This window comes from Brachyistius frenatus, unplaced genomic scaffold, assembly GCF_029030835.1.
Source record: "Brachyistius frenatus isolate BFR_SWC_R1_liver_20210118 unplaced genomic scaffold, ASM2903083v1 Contig_24, whole genome shotgun sequence".
Taxonomy (NCBI): Eukaryota; Metazoa; Chordata; class Actinopteri; family Embiotocidae; genus Brachyistius; species Brachyistius frenatus.
In genome coordinates this window covers 3027190-3045589 of record NW_027210623.1, presented here as the reverse complement: position 1 = coordinate 3045589, position 18400 = coordinate 3027190, and the positions used below count along the sequence as shown (strand labels likewise).

Genomic DNA, 18400 nt, shown 5'->3' with positions numbered 1-18400 from the left:
ATCAGTTAGTGTTTGACTTAATAAAACACCTGTAGGCCTCCAATGAATATACACAGCTTTTGCATAGAGCATATTAAAATAACACAATTCAGTATGACCTTTTCAGTCATAACATATCCTCATTTCAGTTCTACAAAATACTCTCCAAATTATTTATTCAAAAAAAAAAAAAAATCAAATAATATTGTGTGTGTGTGTGTGTGTGTGTGTTTGCGTGTGTCACAAATTTTGTTAATCTGGTTTCACATCAGTGAAGTTTCATTGATTCAATGCAGAGAACAGGTTATTGTACTGAAGGTAAACCTATTTTACCAGCAAATATTTGCCACATTATTCCTCCTGATCTCTGAGAAATATTATCAGCATCCTGATTTTAGCACAACACATTTCTGCTGAACAGCTTTCAACATCTTGACAACAAAACAAACATTTGTCAGATGTCAGCGCTCGACACAAGTTACATCTTTTACAAGACTGTTATAAACAACATGCTTTATTGACAACATTTTTCAAGAAAACAATGTATGGAAATGCTTCCGTGACAAAACATATTACTCTGTTAAATACCTGTTTTCTTGCTGGCAAAAAGTAATACTGTTTTAATAAGAATGATCTGCGTGACTAGAAACAGCTGACCACACATTTGACCAAAAAAAAACAACAACAAAAAAAAACGTACCAATCGTACCGTACTGAACACCGAAAGATGTTTCCTCCCTGCTGAACCACAGAGAACGTCAGCTGGGAAACACAGTCACACATCTCACTGCTTTGACCAGCGTAGGCTTGTGCACAACTTTGAAAGTCAAACAGAACAATTGCAACACAGTCATGAACACTTTATATGAGCTATCTGAGTGAACCAACTTACTTTGTTACTAAAATGAACAATGTGACGCCTTTATCAGCTCCAACACTGACAGTCCTCATTGCCATTATGCATTTCAATCCTTATACACCTTCAACGTCCTAAAGTCTACATTCATGCACACCACCATAGTTCATTGGCTGACTTATGTCTACATGTAAATGAGAATTTCAACACAAGTTTGTGGACCTAATAAAAGGCAGTTATTTCCCCGGTAGCAAGCTGTTGACGGGACAGAAACTTGATGCAGGGAAATAATCCATTTAGATTTCAAAACATGGCAAAGGTTTTATCATGATGGCAACAACAGCAGCTGGTAGAACGAGATCAGCGTCGCTGCTCAGAACTGAAAGCATGGCAGACACTACGACTGGGAGAGGACGACTGGTACCTGAGCTCTGCCTTCTGTCACACTGCTTTTAGCGTACGCGGGGTCGGTTAGTGTTTAGAGTTACCGAATCTTGTTGGAGAGTGCTGCTGCACTGACCTCTATCGGTTTAAAGGCTAAAGTCTTTGATGTAGCGTTGGACTACAGGGTACTGAGAAATGCAATAATCCACAGCCACCTGTAAAAGGCAGCACAAGCAGTACTTGTAGTATTGTACCGTGGTGCTTTCACATATCACCACTGCCCTACTCAGGCGCTCATCCATGAAAAGCAGCGGACGACCAAACCTCCAGCAGTGTAAACAAACAGTGAAAATACTCTTGGCTGTGATGTTCTTTAAAAAAAAAAAAAAAAAAAGAAGAAAGAAAAAAAAAAGTCCAGTATGTAAATGAAACCTACTGTCAAGTAAAGTGAATAGCTCTGTAGCTGTATACAGTGCTGCCTGATTAACAAAAACAACCCTACAACAGAAAAAGTGTAAATCAGTGCAGTTTTCAGAGGTGACAAGTCCTCACCACCTGGATAATAGAAAACAGTCAATGTGCCAGTCAGTTTCTCTTTTGTGTACAGACGTTCACACACTGCTAAAGTAAGGACCATTTTAAAAAAATGTAACGCTGTGGCATTTTAAAAATGAGGATCCTAAAAGCTTCTTATCACGATTATAAATGTCATTACTTGTCGTCTCAGATATACATTTTTGCTCTTCTAAAATTTCTATGAGAAGAGTAATTTACAACTGAAACAATATGATTCTGCTGGTGCTGAGCTCAAAAAGCATGCCGCTCTGTCCGATTCTCAGTCTGAGTACAAAAGGTGGATCTGAACGTTTTCAACGCAGTAAAAGGCGAAATTTTCAAACTTCTTATATTAATAAAACCAAATGAAAATATTTAGCATTGTACTATAGAAGAGGCAAAATGTTTAACCCCCACCAATCTCTCTCTCACTCACTCACACACACACACACACACACACACACACACACACACTTTCTCTGCTCTCTGTGTGTGATTGTTAGAGAGCGTCACATTCTCAGTGAAAATAATGTAGATCGCCTTTTGTTGCCTCCACAACGTCCACGGCACGACTTCACACCGGCTGACAAAACATGCAGGTTTTAAACACACTTCCATTCACAACTGCAAGAGGCCACATCCTACTGTACTGCATCTATAACTTAATCCTCAGCATGTGCTACAAGCTCACTTGGACTCTTGTTAGCGAGTCCACAGCAGCACTTAAAAGCTACCCCACCCCCCACCCCCCTCCCGGTAATTTTGACTGATGAGTTTTAGCGTACTCATCATTTCCATATTGCAATCCCGAAGTCTGTCCGCGCCAGCAGACAACAACGAGAAAGGTTTTCTCTCCTGCTTTCCTTTCCGAAGCGGTTTTCCAGATCACTCCCCGTCTGAGGCGTCTTATGTAGTTGGAAGAACAATCTTGATGACAAGCTGCAGACAGGCTCATTGAGAAGTTGTCTCTTTTTGGCTCATTTGTATCAAAACCTCATTCAGTAAAAGAAAAACTGGAAGAAACACAAACTCCATCCGCCGCACGAAGCCGGGACAAACATTATGTCATGTTGCGTTTACTTCCCGTTACGATCGGCCGAGCAAACTCCACAAAGTCATCGATGAGGACGGGCCAGGCCCCTGAGGAGAGAGGGAAAGGGACGACATCAGGGACATCCCAACAGGGTGGGTTTCACAGGTGGGAGGGAGGACACGATGAGATCAGAGGTTCTTCAACAAAAACAGAAATTTATCATACAAATTTTAAATCTTTTTTTTTCTTTTAATTTATCAACTAGCAAGTAATAAATTCGGATTAAAGTACCTGCTTAAAAGAACCTTCATGAATGGCAGAGTTACAATAAACTAACCAGTGTCAACAATGAACCTTTAAACTCAATGAATAATGTTTTACTTCTTCATTACAAACAGCAATATGTTTCACTGCATTATCTTTGATCAGTTCCGATGATCTTTTTAGAAGATTTATTTACAAATAAAAAAAACTGCTATTTTTGGTTTTAACAGATCTTCTTCACCAACAAGTGAAGGCAGCTTGTATGTTGTCTGAGAGGCAATACACAGGCAAAAATAAATAAATACCTACTTATTGTAAATGTTAAATTGCGTAAATACAGTGGGTACAGAAAGTATTCAGACCCCTTTAAATTTTTCACTCTTTGTTTCATTGCAGCCATTTGCTAAAATCAAAAAAGTTCATTTTATTTCTCATTAATGTACACTCAGCACCCCATCTTGACAGAAAAAAACAGAAATGTAGAAATTTGTGCAAATTTATTAAAAAAGAAAAACTGAAATATCACATGGTCATAAGTATTCAGACCCTTTGCTGTGACACTCATATTTAACTCACATGCTGTCCATTTCTTCTGATCCTCCTTGAGATGGTTCTACTCTTTGCTCAGCATTGAGTAGAAGCACCTTTTTGAGCTAGTACAGCCATGAGTCTTCTTGGGAATGATGCAACAAGCTTTTCACACCTGGATTTGGGGATCCTCTGCCATTCTTCCTTGCAGATCCTCTCCAGTTCCGTCAGGTTGGATGGTGAACGTTGGTGGACAGCCATTTTCAGGTCTCTCCAGAGATGCTCAATTGGGTTTAGGTCAGGGCTCTGGCTGGGCCAGTCAAGAATGGTCACAGAGTTGTTCCGAAGCCACTCCTTTGTTATTTTAGCTGTGTGCTTAGGGTCATTGTCTTGTTGGAAGGTGAACCTTCGGCCCAGTCTGAGGTCCAGAGCACTCTGGAAGAGGTTTTCTTCCAGGATATCTCTGTACTTGGCCGCATTCATCTTTCCTTCAATTGCAACCAGTCGTCCTGTCCCTGCAGCTGAAAAACACCCCCATAGCATGATGCTGCCACCACCATGTTTCACTGTTGGGATTGTATTGGGCAGGTGATGAGCAGTGCCTGGTTTTCTCCACACATACCGCTTAGAATTAACGCCAAAAAGTTCAATCTTGGTCTCATCAGACCAGAGAATCTTATTTCTCATAGTCTGGGAGTCCTTCATGTGTTTTTTGGCAAACTCTATGCGGGCTTTCATATGTCTTGCACTGAGAAGAGGCTTCCGTCGGGCCACTCTGCCATAAAGCCCCGACTGGTGGAGGGCTGCAGTGATAGTTGACTTTGTGGAACTTTCTCCCATCTCCCTACTGCATCTCTGGAGCTCAGCCACAGTGATCTTTGGGTTCATCTTTACCTCTCTCACCAAGGCTATTCTCCCACGATTGCTCAATTTGGCTGGACGGCCAGGTCTAGGAAGAGTTCTGGTCGTCCCAAACTTCTTCCATTTAAGGATTATGGACGCCACTGTGCTCTTAGGAACTTTGAGTGCTGCAGAAATTATTTTGTAACCTTGGCCAGATCTGTGCCTTGCCACAATTCTGTCTCTGAGCTCCTTGGACAGTTCCTTCGACCTCATGATTCTCATTTGCTCTGACATGCACTGTGAGCTGTAAGGTCTTATATAGACAGGCGTGTGCCTTTCCTAATCAAGTCCAATCAGTTTAATTAAACACAGCTGGACTCCAATGAAGGAGTAGAACCATCTCAAGGAGGATCAGAAGAAATGGACAGCATGTGAGTTAAATATGAGTGTCACAGCAAAGGGTCTGAATACTTATGACCATGTGATATTTCAGTTTTTCTTTTTTAATAAATTTGCACAAATTTCTACATTTCTGTTTTTTCTGTCAAGATGGGCTGCTGAGTGTACATTAATGAGAAATAAAATGAACTTTTTTGATTTTAGCAAATGGCTGCAATGAAACAAAGAGTGATAAATTTAAAGGGGTCTGAATACTTTCCGTACCCACTGTAAATGAGCATTTTAACAAACTGATCATGTCAGAATTTCTCCCCGCTGGATTTTGGAAGGGACAATAAGAGGACGCAGTTTGAGGAGAATGAATCAAACTGAAACAGTAAAAGCGACGTGGTTGAAAATAACCTTGTTGGTGTGAATATAGAAGTGAGTCTGACAAATCTGATTCAGCGTGACAGCTCAAGTAAAGCAGCTTTACCCAGAAAGATGTGATGCAACTGAATCCAGCTGATTTTTATCAAAAATGTTGGGACCATTCAATCATATGGTACTTATCAATCACATGTTAGAGTTTCCTAGTTTGATTGGAAAAATCAGAGTCAGAAAATTCCGTTTCACGTAGTCCGTTTTAATCGGGTTACTCCGAGGTATCAGCATTTAATGCGACCACTGTTGTGCTCTCATCATAGGACCGTGTCCTGATCGTCGGAGTCACTGATTTTTGTCAGAAGCTCACCTTCCTCGTCATAGTTTGACATGTCGTCTGCAATCATATTGCCAAAGTCCAGGAGGAGGTTCCATGTGTCCTTGGGAATTGATCGCTTGTGATGCTCCTGAACGCAGCACGATAACAGAATTTTTTTTTTTTTACATTACACAGTAATCAGAGGAACACATTCTTATCATACCAACAACCTTCATGAAAACTTTAATTATTATTGACAGTCAGAGATGTTTGAACTCTGGTCATTTTTAGGCATAAGATTTGTGTACTGCATCAAACTGCTGCTCCATTATTTATGTAAATAAAGTGGACAAAACTAAAAGCCATCTGCAGCTTTTGGTCAACTTCAGATATTCGGCTAAGATACTCATAAACACACACACAAGAATTAAAATGGATGAAACCTGGATACGCACCAGCAGGAAGCGGTTCCAGAGGTCCAAGAACTTGAAGCGGCCTGTGAGAACTAGATTCCAGTAAGCCACGGCCATCTCCAGGTCTAGAAAGTACAATCATATTTAAGCCTGAAAATTTTACATTTCTGATCCAGGTGAATATTTAAAAACGTTTTATGGTAAAGTTGTTTCTATATATTATTCTTACCTAAACCTTTCTGGCCGGGGTTCTTGGCAAAATTAAAGGTAAACTGGTAGAAGTCTTTGAACTTCCCCGTGTCTTTCAGCTCCTGCTCTAGTCGGGGAAGGATGGCCTTGAGTTTTTCAGGACTGTCACAGCTGGAGGAGACAAAGGTGACGTGAAGTCTGAGGTGGTAAATTACAAAATCTTGTAGGACTCGCATTGAACGGGCTTATATACGGTTTTATATTCAAGATGTGTTCACAACTTCTTACTGTTTCTAATCACCTGAATTGGCATCAAATACTGTGGATTTCAGTGTGAGTGTTGCTCACCCGAGCTCAGCCATCCCGTCCAGGAACTCCTTCCTGCTGAACTCGCACTGCGTGGCCGCTCTGAACTTCCACGCCACCACGAGTATGCTCATGCTCGCCGGGTCCAGAGTCAGGTCGTCGCAGAACTGCTGGATGCCATCGATGCCTATCTTATTCTCATCCTGGGGGTCTGCAGAGACGGCTCGGACAAATTAGCAAAACAGCCAAGAGAAGAAGACTGTGCTGATGTTTGATGAAGTGAAGAGCAGCCTTCACTCCCCCTCACACTTGCCTTTGTATCTGTTGTAGAGCTGCTCCAGCTTCTTGCGGTCCACAGAGGTTTTCATGGATTCTTTGTAGTAGAGGTCTGGGTTCTGGAAGTAGTTGTCTGTGGCGACTTCTAGTTTCCAGTCATTCTGCGTCAGGCAGTACACGGCTGTCCTCTCCCCAGCCTGTGTGAAGGACATGAACTGCCGAACCTTGTCCTTCTGCGATGACTTTAACTTGTGCTGCAAAGCAAGAGGACACACGGGTGGATGCAGAGCCACACACACACACACACACACACACACACAAATCCCCCCAATACACCCCCCAACCCATTTTGAAAAGCACAAAAAGTATGCATCATGTGAGCTCAATATTAACTGTCATATAAGAAGTATTAGAGCTAGTTTTTTGACAGAGACAGTCAAAGACATAACCGCTCATCACAAGCAATCACTGCTCCTTCAAGACCCCCCTGGTTTCTGGGGCCCTGGGGTTGATAATCCAGCCTCAGGTAAATGGGATGCAGAAGCATGCATGAGGAGTTCAGGCTGCAGAAGTTTTCAACACAGCACAGTAAAACGCCTAAGATCTGATTCTTATTCAGCTGGACATCAAACCTGCTGTAATTACATTCAAATACTCCATGCTTGAAGCGCTGGGGGCGGATATGGTCTGCTATGCGTGCATACAATTAAAAAGTAAAAGAATCAAACCATGTGTGCAGCAACCTTCACGTCAACACACTGTCACTTGCAAATGCACCGCCACGAGGTTCCGTTAGTTTATACAATTTTTTTGTTTTTTGTTTTAAATACCTCGTCCTGCTAACTGAATCTAGCCGCTGACGGGGAGGACTGCAAGTCTTTGCGGAACTGCGGAGCTGACCCACCCGAGGATCAAACAGCACATTCACCGTGACAGGCCGGTGTTCGGCGGCGACCCAGTTTTACTGGGCAGGGGAGGGGAGGGGAGGGGGGTGCGTTTGATCCTGCAGGCTCTCCTCCTGACCCGGGGCAGCGGCACAGGCGAGCTACCAAAAAGGGAAAGGTACGTGGAGCAAGTGCGGCTGTCCGATCTCAAAATACCAACAACTGACCTTCCATTTCCCTCATATTCCCGACACACATCACCCTGACAATGCGACACTTGGCTGCGGACACCACGACCCTCCACGCCGCGGTGTCCCCTTAACGTTCGTGACAGCCGTTATCGCTTTTGGGGGGGGGGGGGGCTCGTTAAACGGGTCTAAACAACTCTCCCGGTTTCTCTTTTTTAATCTTACCTACCATTTTATCACCCGCTGTTTTGGTCAACTTGATATCCAATTACCCGTGGTGCGCATGCGCGAAAAGAACTGCGCTACTGTGTGATCGCTAGGAATCATGGGAAATGTAGTTCTGTGGCGCTGAAATTCAACAGGCCCTCTGTTTTGGATACAACAGCATTTTGCATTTGTTGACAGCGGTTTCGGCAAAACACTTGACTTTATCATAAATATACGCGTCTCTCAATGTGACCCAATTCAAAAGGGAAAAGGCCCCAGTGCTTCTCCGTGGCTAATACACAATGGTACAACACCTGAAGTTTGGTTTTCAGCAAGAATTAAGGATGAAAACTCGTGCAACTACTTTGAATCATATTTTTTGTTGTTTTTAAAGAAACCATATCGTGTTAAATAACTGCTAAGATGTGTCAAAAAAAACAAAAAAACAATTTAATCCGAGAAGCGCTGCCACAAATCAACCCGCACTTGCACGGTCGAGCGGAAAATACACAACGTGTGAAAACTACAACTCCCATATCAAATCTGACGGGAGATGTTTCGGAAGTAATCTGAAGACAGATCTGAACTACAGCGACACAATTATATTCAGACAAGAGGGAAACAATTGATTAAGTTTCAGCTGCGGTTTATGTTGTTGTTGTTGTTTTGTTTTTTTTTTTTTTTACAACATGCTCCGAGGAGCTGTTTCCAGAAAACTCGCCTTCCGTCCACCGGCGCACATGACAGCTACTTTATCCGCTAATGTCAGCGAAGTTCCGGGAGCGTCGTGTCACGGGGAGCGTGCGGACTCAGCTGGCTGGAGCTGGTCTGACAGCTCGCAGGAATTCAGAGGCTAAAACTTAGCTTTACTCGCAGTAACACACCGTTGAACTTTATCCGCACTGAAAGTGAGCCAGCTTCCGTCGGGGGGAGCGGAGCGGGGTTCACCGACGACGGCGGCGGGTCGTCTTACCTGGACCCGAGGCTCGTTAGCCTCCACCCGGTGCGCTTAGCGGGAACACACCGACGGCTGGCTGGAGGTCGAAGTAAACATGAAGTTGGTCGCCAAGTAAAGCGGTGAACGCCTGCACCGACGCTGGCTGCAGCTATGTGGCAGGGGAGGAGGAGGAGGAGGGTGGGGGTGGAGGAGGAGGAGGTGGTGGTGGTGGTGGTGGTGGTGCGGCACAACAGCATGATTGTTCCCTTCTTCTTGCGCTGCTTCGGTCGCGGAGCTGAGAGACAGGACAGACACGCATTTCTCAGGTAGTTCCAGTTTTTCTTTATTCATCTGCTTCCATTGAAATCCTCCCTGAAAGGACTTTTAGGTGTGCGGGACACCGATTAAAACGGATGGTTTCCTGGTGTGTGTGTGTGTGTGTGTGAGACACATCATGTCGTGTCTGGGGTGTGCGTTCAGCTCCGTATGATGTTTACGTTGTGGGAATGGCGCATTTTCTTTTCTTTTTTTTTTTTTTTATATTCGTATTCAACTGTGTGTATTTGTATTTTAAATATGTATACTTGGTTGTAGAACAGCCCTTAAGTGGAGATCAATGGTGGAAAGTACTTGTAGTTAATCACTGTTTGTACTTTACGTGATTATTGCCTCTGTATTTTGTGCTCTGCTACGTTTTAGAGTGAAATGTAAAGCTTTTCCATACAAACAAGCATATGATATATGATGTGGTTTTTTTTTTCATATATATGTTTAAACCACCCAACAAAGTATATAAAGCTAATGAGATTAGCTCCTGCTAAACTACCAACAGCATTAAACTTTCATGTTAATGTATCAGTAATAGTAATAATGACGTACTACTACATAATGGGGACTTCTACTTATAAAACCTTGCAGCTTTTTCCATTTTACTTGCAATGGACTATTTTTTTTTATCATGTGATGTTATCTCTTTTATTTTGGTAAATGATCTGACTACTTGTTTAAATGTTCAAATTTCATGTAAAGTTTTTGTTACTGAGTTGTGTCTGGATTCTCATCTAAAAGGGGGAAATATGTTGTATCACATGTCGGACTACTTTATAATATATCAGTGTGTGTGTGTGTGTGTGTGTGTGTGTGTGTGTGTGTGTGTGTGTGTGTGTGTAATTGTTCTTTTGAACAGTGGCTCCACTGATTTCAACAGTAGAAGAGTGGCTGCAGTCCAGTCGTAGGAAGAAGGACAGAGGAGGAGTTTGGAAAGTAAAGATCACTCGGACTGACTCATGCTCACGAAGGTGCGGACCAGCTCGCCTGTGAGTTAAATGCCGTCGGTCAGTGTGGTGATGTGATAAAAGATTTTGTGTAAAAGTAAATTAGCACTGTTGTCAGACTATTTGTTTTTCAAGGGTTAATAGAAATGCAACATCGTCACATTCGGTGTTGGCAGGAAGGCGAGCAAGAGCTGGAATTTATACATGTGATGGGTTCAGTTAAGTCAACATGCAATTAGACAGTTTAGAGCAGCCGGTAAGACAGGAAACAGGACACAGGGCACAGGTGAGCATACACAGGTGTTGAGCTGTGACCACACCCTGCATGGAGATTAAACGGTGTGTTGAGATAGTCAGAAGCACAGAGTGGCCCACATGGAGAGTATCTAACTAGGTGGGAGAAATTATTTTAAGGCAACAACTGATCATTTCTGTTTATCTATCATTTTGGTGTTGTCAAGAAATCCTACACAGAGGACATAGTTTTGGTCACACAGATGATGCATGTTAGAGCAAATGTTTCATTGTAAATGTGTTTTTTTAGTGGATTTATTAACAATAAGAAAAATTTAAAATATGTCGAGGCTTCTTCTTTAAATTCTGCCGACATCTTTTCTTGCACTTACTGCCTCTCTGAAGTCGCTGCACTTGTTATTCCTCCACGACGGTGATCGTCCCCGCTGGAGTCATTCTTTTTTTTAGGTTGTCTGTGCAGTTCTAACTAACGTGATATCTTGGGAACGTCTCGGGGAGGAGGGGGGGGATTTCATCACATTTGGCACAAAGGTCACTGTGACCTCACTAAACATGGTTGTGGCCACAACTACAGAATTCATACAGTGGTTGTAACAAAATGTCACACAAATATGTAAATTGGATAAAATGTTGAATTGATGACATTTTACATCAAAAAGGTCAAAGGTCAACGTCACTGACATCTTCATTTTCTGCAAAACTTATTTCTGGTCATTATTCAAAACCATAACTCGGGACCAGAAGGGGAGATTGTGACCGTATTTCAGATGTTGATGATCCACCTTGAAACTGTGCTGATTGTATAGATCCTTTGTGCCGCCAGGTTGAAGATGTGTGTGAAACATCCAATGCTTTGTAATTTGTAGCTTCTTTGCAGCAACAGCCGCATTTTAAGTATCGTGCACAACCAATCAGCTTTATCGGCCATGTATGTGAATATATAATAAAGATTCCTTCAACGTCTTCAATACATCTATTTTAAGAGTCTGGACAGATATGGATGTAAACTGCAACTTAGCTGGTTCACAGCAATTCTAGTCGAGTATGTAAAACGTCATATTTGCCTCTGAATGGATAATCTTTTACTAACAATCATGCTTGACCTGCCCTAATCTGCCCTGCTCTTTTCTTTTTCCACTCTCAGGTCACATGCTCTTCATCAAACCTCACACCCTGGTGAAGACGGAAGCACAGCTTTGGATGCAGGTTGTGTGTTGGATGCTGTGCCTTGGCCTGGCGGGGGCACTTGCTGTGCTGCAGAAGGACCAGGTGGCCCAGCATGCCATCAAGCTCTATCGGAGCAAGGGGCCAACACACGGCCACAGCTGGTTGGCCGGCAACTGCAAGCGTCTGGTTGGTCTCCTGCGTCAGAAGACTGTGGTTGTCAAGAAGCTGGCAGCGGCTGCTGATGCTGTTGGAAGAGATCGAGGCCTTTCTGAACCCGAGAAAATATTCCAGGTACCAGACTCAGAATAAACACAGGATGGACCAAAAGGCCTCCTACTGGGGTCGTAATACACTTACTTTTTTAAGAGACTTTTAAACTATACTTTTCATAGCCTTTCATCCTACTGCACAACAATAAAAGATGTTTATATTTCACACTTCAGGTTTCGTATATACGGAGGAGATGGGCTGGTTAGTTAGAGCTGCAGCTAATAATTACATTCATTATGCATTAATAAGTTGTTTATTTATTTTTGGATGAATCAATCAATACTAGTCTATAAAAGATCAGAAAATAGAAGAAGAAAAAAAGTCTCTTTAGATGTCCTGAAATTGCTTGTTGTGTCTAACCAATGGCCCCCAACCCAAAATATTAAATTATAAATGTTATAAAACAGAAAAGGATCTCACTTACTGTAAATAATTATTACAATTCTGGCTACTTAATTTTCTGCCAATTGAATAATGAAGTAATTTACTATCTGTTTCATCTCTTTATTAGATGATGGCACATTACTTCTTGCTGACTCACTAAAATATTTCAAGTCAAATCACCTAAATTATATTTCTCCCAGTAATGTCTTCTCTTCCTGTTTTAACCTACTTTCATCTGGATCTTTTTTTTGTCCTTCTGATCACGTCCAGTCTCTGACGAATTTATATTAACTGCACTGAACAGGGGCTTCAGTAAAAGAGGATGTCTGATACTTTACTGACTGCTGTTCTCTGTCTGCTTTAAGGTTCACACTCTGGAGGTTTTCCAGAGGGAGCTGAATGAGAGCGAGCACCTGGTGTTCCAGGCGGTTCACGGCCTGCAGAGGGCGCTGCAGGGAGACTACAAGGATGTGGTCAACATGAAGGAGAGCAGCAGACAGAGGCTGGAGGGCCTCAGGGAGGCAGCTATAAAGGTGAGCTGTTTCACTGAACTCTATTCACTCCGTCGAAGTGAAGTAAGATTGAGTTTTGGAGACATTTTGTGAAGATGCACCTAATTATTTTCATCACTAAATAACTAATTCAAACAGTTTTCTAGGTTGACTGATTCATTTTTTTTTCTTTTGTCTATAAAATGTCAAGAAAAAGTGAAAAGTGCCTGAGCAGCAGAATAAAACTTTATACTAATATAATATAAAACTCATATAAACAGCACATATTCACATCGACATTAATCAGAAAACTCGTCATTTTTCTTCATTAATTAAACAATTGTAATTCATTACCAGAAATGTTGATTAAAAATCAGTCGATCAGCGAATCAAATAATCCGCTCTAGTCAGGACCTCATCATGGTATCAATCTGTAAAATGTTGTTGTCCAAATGAATGATTTTAAACAAACTGTCATTTAACAACTTTGGATTTTGTGGGGTTTTTTTTTTTTACCGTTTGGTGATGTATGTGATGAATGAGAATATTGATTTCAACCATGTCGCCATCAAAGATGGAGTGATATCACATATGCTATACTATATGTCCTATGAGTGTATGCAGCATTAGTTTTCTGAATGTGTACGCTGCCACATGCATCTTCATGTTAATATGTGTCTCGTTTGCTGAGCTGTCGGGTTTGTTGTCACCCTTCAGGAGGAGCAGGAGTACGTGGAGTTGGTGGCTGCTGAGAAGCACCAGCAGGAAGCGCTTAAGAGCGCTTTGGCTCAGAACAAGACCCTGTCCATGCTGGATGAGATCCTGGAGGACGTGAGGAAGGCAGCGGACCGACTGGAGGAGGAGATCGAGGAGCACGCCTTCGACAACAACAAACAGGTCAGGTAACGACCGCTTCCACAGATTTTGGGGGACGATAATTTGGAGAGTGAATAGTAACGTTCTCTAATTGTGTAGATGAAAGGAGTGAATGTGGAGGCGGTGCTGAGGGTGGAGGAAGACGAGGAGAACGGAGGGAAGAGGAAGAACAAGTCCAGGCAGAAAGAAGTGGAGGATGACCTGGGACTGAGCATGCTCATTGACTCGCAGAACAACCAGTATGTGCTGACGAAACCTCGAGACTCCACAATGCCCAGAGCCGACCATCACTTCATCAAGGTCAGCTGTTGCTCCCACTCAGCTCGGATCCCGTTTTATCCCGGCTGTATAAGAAGTGTGAAGAATAATGCTGAGATTAGTATAGTTTCCTCTGTTTGATGCAGTTCAACCGTCCTGAAAGTTTCTACTACCTGTATATGCAGGACCTGGTGTCGGTGGTGATGCTGTCTCTGCCCTGTGGCTGGATTTGCACTCTGGTGGGTCTTCCTCCCATGTTTGGATACATCATCTGCGGGGTCCTGCTCGGTCCTTCCGGTCTCAACAGCATCAAGGTCAGATCAGATTACAGGACGATGCCAGTCTTCCTGTGGTTTTTGTTCTCGGTGTTCATGTCTGTGTCTGGCTGTGTCTTGCAGTCTATGGTTCAGGTGGAGACTCTGGGGGAGTTGGGTGTGTTCTTCACCCTGTTTGTGGTGGGACTGGAGTTCTCACCTGAGCGCCTTCGAAAGGTAAATGAGAAGGACTTTATTTTGGGAATAAAGTTTTCCCATGACGTTCATTTGTTTGTTTTGCAAGACTGTACACAAGTCACTAATATTAATAATATGTGTGTGTGTGTGTGTGTGTTTATTTTGGGGACATAAACATGTCACATTAGAGAGACTCGCCTCACATTGGGGACAAAAAGTCAGTTAACAAAAATCCTTTAACTTTTATCATGAAGGTTGGTTTAAAGTGGCGATGAGGTTTATTACTTGTTGTAAGGAAGGAAATGAATAGAAGTCAGTGTGATGTGTTTTCAACTGATGGAAACGTGACTGTTTGTATGTGTGCGTAGGTGTGGAAGACCTCCGTCCAGGGGTCGTGCTACCTGAGTCTGCTGATGGTGGGGGCCGGTTTGCTGTGGGGACAAATCCTGCGGATTCGACCCACACAGACCGTCTTCATTTCCACTTGTCTGTCCCTGTCCAGTACCCCACTGGTGTCCCGCTTCCTAGCCGGAGGAAGCCGGGGGGACAAGGAAGGTATGTGTGAGGGTTCAAAGCATTAAAAAAAACAAGTTGTGTGTAATTGAGATATTTTTTACCTAAGTTAAGAGACTCTTTACAAAAAAAGAGCCGCTCATACCAGTAAAATCCAATACGGTGCTGCACTATAACTACACAGAAATGCATGTGTGTGTGGCAGGTGACCTGGACTACAGCAGCGTTCTCCTCGGGATGTTGGTGATGCAAGACGTTCAGCTGGGCCTCTTCATCGCCGCCATGCCGACTCTGATCCAGGCCCAGAGTGGAGACTTGGACAGGTCAGTTCGTCTGCATTGTTCTTGCGTGCGTCTTCTCTCCTCCAAACACAGACGCACACACGCTTCAGTGTAAATCTGCTGTCGCCTCTCTGCACCACAGCTTCCTGTTTGGAAGCCTCCGCGTGCTGTATCTCCTGGCTCAAGTCCTGGTGTCTCTGGTTGCGGTGCTGCTGCTGTGTTTGTTGCTCAGATCCTTCCTGATTGCTCCCTATTACAAGAAGCTGCACACTGAGAGCAAAGGCAACAAGGAGATCCTGGTGCTGGGGATGGCAGCTTTTGTCTTTTTCATGCTGACGGTATGCTCTTTCTTTTATTGTCTATTCTTACATGAAGTCCCCTTCAGTATTTATTTATTTATTAGTATGATTCAATATTTTAAACCAGTTGTGAAGGAGTTTCACGTGTTGATTTTTCTCCCGCTGACTGTCGCTCCAGGTAACTGAGTTTCTGGATGTTTCTATGGAGCTGGGCTGTTTCCTGGCTGGAGCTTTGCTGTCCTCACAGGGTCACATGGTCACAGCCGAAGTTATGGGATGCATCGAGCCAATCAGAGATTTCCTTGCCATCATCTTCTTTGCTTCTATTGGTCAGTTTCAACACGACGGATCTCAGGTTTATGATTGCGTTGCACTTTAGTATCATTTAAGTCCGACTTCCCTCTGTCTGGTCTGTGATGCTGCAGGTCTCCACGTGTTCCCGACGTTTGTGCTGTACGAACTCACCATCCTGCTGGTGTTAACACTCACACTTGTCATCATGAAGGTAGGTAGTTCTCTCTCTTTTTTTTTTGCTGTTTTTCCTCCACGGTTCTAGTGTCTTGTCCACTCGACTCCTCGTTTCCCTTCCAGTTCATGATGGCCGTGCTGGTGCTGTCGGTCATCCTGCCTCCGAGCTCTCGACACATACGGTGGATCGTCTCGGCAGGTTTGGCTCAAGTCAGCGAGTTCTCCTTCGTGTTGGGCAGCCGCGCGCGTCGAGCTGGCATCATCTCCAGAGAGGTCAGTGATGGATGCAAGTGTTGACAGTTATTTTACTATTCAGGCAGAGAAGGGGTCAGAAAGGTCAGAAAGGTCAGAGGTTCTCCGGTTTGTTTTTATGTCCTTTTACTGTTTTCTTTCCTATTCATGTGCTTCCTCGAGTGAAACACCTTGCAACCTCGGTTTTAAAGAAAGAAAGTGTTCTTTAAAGAAAGTAGGGCTGCAAATCCACATGGACTTAACAATGTTAAAAACTTGATTTTCACTGACGGGGATCTTGCAACTTTTTCTGGGAAAAAAAAGATACAAAATAATGGCCATTGCCCACATGTATGATTTTGTAGAGTATTGGAAAAGTGTAGCTGTCGGGGATCGTGCTCAACAATTAGACTTAAAATAAAATAATAACCTTTTGAGACTTTGTTTTTTATGCCTCTGTGTTTCTGCTCAGGTGTACCTGCTGGTCCTCAGTGTCACCACTCTCAGTTTGCTGCTCGCTCCACTGCTGTGGAGAGTCACCACGCACAAATGGGTCTCTCGCACCGAACGCAAAATGGTCACATGACCAAACCGACTTCCGGGTCAAATGGTTTCAACGTAGGTTTTCCAAAGCTGGCAGCGGGGTCACAAGAAGTCTTACTTCATTCCTGCTGGACCAAATCTCCCTCCTCTTCTTTTCTTCTTGATTTAAGACTCAATACGCTGCTTTAGAGGAGAGAAAATAATCATTTGCCACATTTTGACTTGAGATTCTTGAACATGGCTCCTTCAGACTGTTATAAAGGTCCTCTGCTTTGCCAGTGTTACATACATCATACTGTAGGTCCGATATACCTTGTACTGTATTTGATTCCGCAAACTAGAATAGTTTTAGATCATTTCAGGAGAATTACAACATTACTGAATCCCATCACTCTTTGGGCAAAATGTTGAAGGCTTGACAGTATATGCGACTTAAAGAACGAAAAAAATGAAGCAGTATAATAGAAAAGCACAAAAGACTTGCGATCCTTCCAGCTCAGATGCCTTCACAGCATCTTACGCGTGTAAGGATAAAAATTAGTGTTTTACCTCTTCATTATTTTCGGACTTTTAAAATATGAATCATTCTTTAATTTCTGCAGTTTGAACCTTAAGTTTGCAACCTTGACAAAATCACATGGACCAAATCTGACAGTTCAACTGAACTCCATATATTGTTTCCTACTTAATGTACAATGTTTTGTTTTTCTTCTATTTATTAGCATTTTTTTTATTATTTAAAAATTGCCTACATCTTTCCTTTGAATTATATTATTATTTATGACTTCTACCTTATTCAGATTGGGGTCATTACAGATGACAGATTCTTCTTCTGATTGAAGGGAACACCTCCTATGTGTTGTATTTAATCAATTCTACTTGTAGTTTATTCTAGTCTTTGTACTACTGTGAATTTAGGTGTGATAACACTCGAGTGTTACCAGAAAACAGCAGTAATTCCTGTCAAATTTTAGAAAAGTACATCACACTGCAAAAATGTTGATAAAGTACAATGTTCTGAAGCAGGACTACATCACATACTCGCGAGAATCGATTCACTGAAGTAACATGTGGAGGAAAACCCTGCACTAGTTGCTACTGAATGTCAAACTTCTGTGCCTGCTCAGCACTTCTCTGCACTAAAAACAAGACGCTGGGAGAGAGCACATCTGTGCTGTAAACGACCTCGTCTTATAAATCATAATGTGCAATGTAAACGTGTGCAACACAGCCACACCTTTCTGTATATTTTCAAATGTTTTCCTGCAGTACGAGAAGCTATTTCAGTTTACATACATGTGTGTGTTGGTGTCCATGACTGAGCCACAAAGAAGTGCTTTTTTTTTTCCATTAAAATGTTCATGTATTTTTAAATTGTCAATTTAATTCAGTTATTTATTAAAAAATAAGATGACAAAGAAATACTCACTTGGTTTTACTCTTTTTATAATGAAGTACTTTCTATGGGGAAACATGAAAATTAATTCGTAACTGATAACTTGAGAGCTTAACTGTATTACAGAAACAAATAAAAAACAATTGAGACTCAAATATATCATATCTTAAAACACGAGTCCTCTAATCCAGTGGTTCCCAATCGTTTGGGTTTGTCGCTGTCACTCTTGAGAGAGTTGTGGTGTTCCTCTCTATAATGTTGTCATGTTCTCCTGTAAGGACTGTGCTATGTTAAGTGCCTTCAGATGACTTACACTTTG

At 42.5% G+C, this 18400-nt stretch overlaps 2 protein-coding genes across 7 annotated transcripts; one reads left to right on the top strand and one right to left on the bottom strand.

The window, feature by feature from the left end:
• Positions 1-475: 475 nt before the first annotated feature.
• dcun1d2b (DCN1, defective in cullin neddylation 1, domain containing 2b) lies at positions 476-9089 on the bottom strand. 4 transcript variants are annotated; one of them, XM_069697774.1, is made up of 7 exons: positions 8009-9088; positions 6745-6961; positions 6474-6642; positions 6166-6296; positions 5979-6061; positions 5575-5671; positions 476-2914 (listed from the first exon to the last, which is right to left on the bottom strand). In XM_069697774.1, exons 1-7 carry the CDS (start codon positions 8009-8011, stop codon positions 2835-2837), a joined length of 780 nt encoding a protein of 259 aa, XP_069553875.1. In that variant the 5' UTR covers positions 8012-9088; the 3' UTR covers positions 476-2834. The 4 variants fall into 4 exon arrangements, with proteins under 4 accessions (XP_069553875.1, XP_069553877.1, XP_069553876.1 ...); XM_069697776.1 differs by having other exon boundaries at positions 8960-9088; XM_069697775.1 differs by lacking the exon at positions 8009-9088 and adding an exon at positions 7538-7620.
• tmco3 (transmembrane and coiled-coil domains 3) lies at positions 7689-17102 on the top strand. Of its 3 annotated transcripts, none has more exons than XM_069697771.1 (15): positions 7689-7769; positions 10110-10239; positions 11597-11910; positions 12639-12806; positions 13482-13661; positions 13740-13940; positions 14084-14212; positions 14297-14389; positions 14719-14905; positions 15069-15186; positions 15287-15482; positions 15622-15772; positions 15869-15948; positions 16035-16184; positions 16615-17102. In XM_069697771.1, exons 3-15 carry the CDS (start codon positions 11602-11604, stop codon positions 16726-16728), a joined length of 2076 nt encoding a protein of 691 aa, XP_069553872.1. In that variant the 5' UTR covers positions 7689-7769; positions 10110-10239; positions 11597-11601; the 3' UTR covers positions 16729-17102. The 3 variants fall into 3 exon arrangements, with proteins under 3 accessions (XP_069553872.1, XP_069553873.1, XP_069553871.1); XM_069697772.1 differs by lacking the exon at positions 7689-7769 and adding an exon at positions 9142-9249 and having other exon boundaries at positions 10110-10221; XM_069697770.1 differs by lacking the exon at positions 7689-7769 and adding an exon at positions 9142-9249.
• The last annotated feature ends 1298 nt before the right edge of the window (positions 17103-18400 follow it).